Source organism: Carex rostrata, chromosome 11 (assembly GCF_964058835.1).
Source record: "Carex rostrata chromosome 11, lpCarRost1.2, whole genome shotgun sequence".
In the NCBI taxonomy this organism is placed as follows: domain Eukaryota; kingdom Viridiplantae; phylum Streptophyta; class Magnoliopsida; order Poales; family Cyperaceae; genus Carex; species Carex rostrata.
The window spans coordinates 9,584,878-9,589,726 of NC_135928.1; the positions used below are offsets into that span (position 1 = coordinate 9,584,878).

Here is a 4,849-nt window from a genome sequence, read left to right on the forward strand (position 1 = left end):
CAACTCACCGTAGCCCAACTCTATATATATATATATATATATATATAGAGTTAGGCTGGGGTGCTATGGATAGCATAGTGGCCTCTATGCTACGGCTCAATATTCGAGTTTTCAAAATCCAAACGGTCGATCCGAACCGTTCATCTTATTCTCCATATTAATATCTGCTTGGAGACCAAATTTTACATTTTTCTGAATTTTTTTACTATTTATTAAGTATTTTACAAAATTGTTGATCCAACGGTGGCTGCACAAAACAGTAAAACCGTTGGATTAGCGATTTTCAAAGTGGCTTAATAAATAGTAAAAAAATTCAGAAAATTATAAAATTTGGTCTCCAAGCAGATATTAATATGGAGAATAAGATGAACGGTTCGGATCGACCATTTGGATTTTGAAAACTCGAATATTGAGCCGTAGCATAGAGGCCACTATGCTATCCATAGCACCCCAGCCTAACTCTATATATATATATAGAGAGAGAGAGTTGGGCTACGGTGAGTTGTGAAGTAAAGCGACTATTTTACTTCACGCTCATATTTTGCGATTTTAAAGTTCGAAATGTCGATCCGAACCGCTCAACATGATCTCCATATTGAAATGTGCTTGGAGACCAAATTTTACATTTTGTGGAATTTTTTTACTATTTATTAAGCCACTTTGAAAATCGCCGATCCAGCGGTCAAGAAATTTTTACTGTTCACCCGAATTTTCAGATTTTCAAAGTGGCTTAATAAATAGTAAAACAATTCCAAAAAATATAAAATTTAATTTCCAAGCATATTTTAATATAGATTAAACATCTAACTGTTTGAATCAGCTATTTGAACTTTAAAAATAAAGATATTGCGTGAAGTAAAAACGTATTTTACTTCACAACTCATCGTAGCCTTTCTCTCTATATATATATATATATAGCTGACAAAATTAGGCGTGGACGGTATATCGATCAAGGAGACATTTGGTACCATAAAAAGTAACAAAAGAGAATCCGGAAAAGCCTGCCATTGACTCAAACTGATCAAATCACAGATCTACAGTCTTAGTTCGAGCTCAAAAAAATCTCATACAAGGACTAAAGAGATCTCCTTCTCAGTTTCAAAGTACAGTGCACTCGTAGTTATTATTCTCTCTCTCTCCCTCTGATTCTCTCCCTCTCTCCTCTCTCATGGTCGGCGGTGTCTGCCATAAAACACAGACACAGTATATAAACCTCATAGAACATGGTAAACCTCACCTCAAAAAAAAAAAAAAATGGTAAACCATTATGTCTAATGGTTAGACAGGGAAGACCCACTAAGCGAAAAGATAGAAAAGATAGAAACCGGACAAAAATGATTCCTGGATTAAATCTGCACTCAATAAGAGAAAAATGAACAATACATGAAATATGAATTCAGAACAGCAGAAAGAAAGAAATATCTCACAGAAAATATACCTCTCAAATAATATAAATTTAAATAAGCCTACCTAGCTAACAGCAGACAAACGAAACATTAAATGAGAGTAATATAGAAAGGCCCAGCAATAAACTTCATCTTCTCACATTTATTAGTCAAACTCAAACTTGCATGATTTCTCATCTTAAGATGAACCTGGAGGGGGCGACATCTGATCCGGTTGGTTTTGTGCCTTCTTGCGCTTCTTCTTCTCATAGCTGACACCACGGGCTCGCGCCTGGTGCTCTCTGACCTCACGAAGATATAGCCGGACTGATCGATCGCCAAATGGGTTCGACTCTGGCCGTCCACCATTCTCCTCATATGCAGCCCGTAGCCGGCCAACGAGTGCATCAAGGCTGCCCCATGCTTGCCTTAATGGACAAGGGCAAGGCGCTGGTGGATTCGGGTGACCAAAAAATGGACATCCCTGTGTGTGCACCTACAGTACAAGTAGAAAACTGAATCAAAATTTTTAATCCATTTCCCTCTTTCTTCAATTAAACATTTTCGTTTCTCTTATTTTAAAAATAGCAGGATAAATATATACCTACTTCTTGTGTTAATTCAAATTACCTCAACGATAGTGCAGTGCAGTGAGTAGGGAAATGAGCCACTAGAAAGATTTGACTAATTCAAAAAATTGAGAAAAAAATGAACGACAAGAGACTATGAGACGGTCAATCGGATTTATTTTCTTTCCTGATCTATAGAATATTCTATATAAAGATAATTTTATCTGAATAAGAACTGTATTCAAGATTGTTTTTCTAATTGTCGATCATTGTGAATATAAAAGCACAATGGAGATCTCATTTCACCGCTTTGTTTCGTGAATATAGAAAGCGTTATGGTTGATTCTTTTGTTGTCTACTTGCCGGAAATAAAAGATTATGAATATATATGCATAAACTTAGATTCATCACAATGTAAATCTACACCTTAGTTTTACCAAACTGATCGAGATACCGCAAGAACTCGAGCACATGAGCCCCACCACACTGAGCCAAGCTGAGGGGAGGCCTCCTGTTCCTCAAATATTGGCCAAAGGTGTTCCAGTCTCGCCGTTTCTGAGACTCATACCGACTCGGCGAAGACACTGACGAGGAAGAACCAGATCCTGAGGCTCCTGAACCAGCTCCCGATGGTGATCCGGGGCCACCAGGGCTATCCATTTCTAGGGTCAATTAACCTACATAAATTGATATAAATTTATTTATTAGTGGTGTTCATTTATGTGCATGGTGAATGATCAATGAATGATAAATGATTAATTTATGCTCTAATATTGATAGAAATATAATATTTTCATAGTTGGTGTTGAATATATTGATATGCCAATCGATTCTTACTCATCTTACTAAGTTAATTAATTAAGAAAGTAAATATGAATTTATCCTGAATTTTTTTATACATGCACGCATCCTGGACTTTGGCAAAACAAAAGATGCGATCTGTGCAATTTAATTATGCGCACATTAAAAAAAGAAAAAAAAAACAAAGGAAAAAATAGAGAGAGAGAGAGGAAGAAGCTTACTGTAGGGACAAGGGATCTGGTTAGTATGAGAATGGAACGATTACATGCTTCTACTTTAGCGCAATTCTTGCATGTAGGTCGAGGGATTGTTTAGCCTAAAAAGGGGAAAGATAATACTATTGGTTCCAACAGAGCTGCGAGAGAGTGAGAGAGAGAGAGAAAGGGGGAGGCGGTACAACAGAGAAAGGGGTTACTATTAAGAGTCTAGGGTGAATAGAGAAAGTTGAGACAACGACTTGAAAATTGATTGGACAGGAGGAAAAGTTAAATTAACGTGAGTGGGGAAGCGAGGTCGGAGAATGAATTATGGCATGGTAAAATTTAATTAACCTTGGGAATTTACTAACAGGTATATGTCCATTGAACAAGGAAGGACAGTACTAGTATTTATGAACTCACTTAATATTTTGAAACATTTCTATAATTAAGTCTTTGAGAAGATTGGTTCTTTGGAATAGGTCAGAAAAATAAAGAATCAAAGGTTGTCTGCGGGCACTTCTTTGATATCATTTGTAAATTGTGATGAACATTTAGCTAGAGGGATAATTGCAAGGTGTGACATATATAAAAAGCCTCACAATTTATACTCTATTTGTTTATAAAGATACACTTGCCTCTGATATGATGCTCTCACTTGAACAATCAATGTTGTAAAAATTAGTAGTATGTGCTTGGCAGAGACAGGGGACCGTCAAGCATTTAATCGCTCTATCACCGGGTAATAGAAAATTTGAGGAAAATTTGTGGAAATTTTGATCTTCATGAGAGAAATTATCTAGCAAGTTACACCACCTTCAATCCTCTTTATAGTCCCGCAAGCCCACTTTTGTTTTTTTAAACTTTTTTTTTTATACCCGCTTTTGTTTTTTGAACTTTCATTGCTCTCTCTCTCCCGTAAAAAAAAATTCCATATATATATATATTTTTTTTTCATCACTCATCTATCTTAAAACATTAAATATAAATACATGATGTGCATGTTATATATAATTAAACACTTGCATACATAGCTATAACTTCTTAAATTACAAAGAATTTATTTTTCTTTCTCTCATTACCGGCCATTCATCTTTTACATATTTTCAGAGGGAAAAAAAAATTTCCCCTTTATTCAATGTCTTTCATATTTTCAATGATACGTTTGTATATGATTTTATTTTTCAAATGAGATATATATTAAAGTACTTTTGATTCTATATGTATATATAATTAATATGTTTGATATAAATAATTGCAAGCACTTTAGTATTTAGAGCTAAAAGCTTAAGTATAAGACTTTGTATATGTATAAATATTTGATATTTTAGATATAAATGTTTGATATGATATGTACATACCAGTATTGTACGTAAAAAATGTCTGTTTAGGTCAATTAATCAGCCGATTAGTCGATGGCAGTAACCAAACTGTCATTGATTTTTTCAATTATTCGGACGATTACTTCCGATTATAGCCTATTATTTCCGATTAATCGCTTGGCGGTATCCTGTTCGTTTGATAACCACATACCATTATTTACAACACTGATAAATACTTGATATTTCTCATGGCATAATAAATACTTTAAGATCAATAATTTTTTTAACATTTTACATTAGCTTGTCTTACTAATACTACTTGCCATTTATAGAATATTCCAATTTAAATTAAAGTCCAACTAATGCTAACGTACCGATCAATTTTCATAAAGAGTTGATATATATTCAATCTTATAAATACTTGTGTTTTAAGTATAAATACTTGATAAGTTATAAATAAATACTTGCATCCATAGATATAAATACTTGCACGCGCCAACTTAAATGTGCTAAAAAATAATCTCGATCAAAAGTCGGAAGTTGGAAAATTTAACCGGGAATTTCTCTCGGGAACT

At 34.3% G+C, this 4,849-nt stretch overlaps 1 protein-coding gene across 1 annotated transcript; it reads right to left on the minus strand.

Annotated features, from left to right (window-relative positions):
- Window positions 1-1,338: 1,338 nt before the first annotated feature.
- LOC144561526 (protein G1-like4) lies at window positions 1,339-3,186 on the minus strand. The gene is made up of 3 exons (XM_078310492.1): window positions 2,977-3,186; window positions 2,381-2,631; window positions 1,339-1,881 (listed from the first exon to the last, which is right to left on the minus strand). Exons 2-3 carry the CDS (start codon window positions 2,612-2,614, stop codon window positions 1,585-1,587), a joined length of 531 nt encoding a protein of 176 aa, XP_078166618.1. The 5' UTR covers window positions 2,615-2,631; window positions 2,977-3,186; the 3' UTR covers window positions 1,339-1,584.
- Between the last annotated feature and the right edge of the window lie 1,663 nt (window positions 3,187-4,849).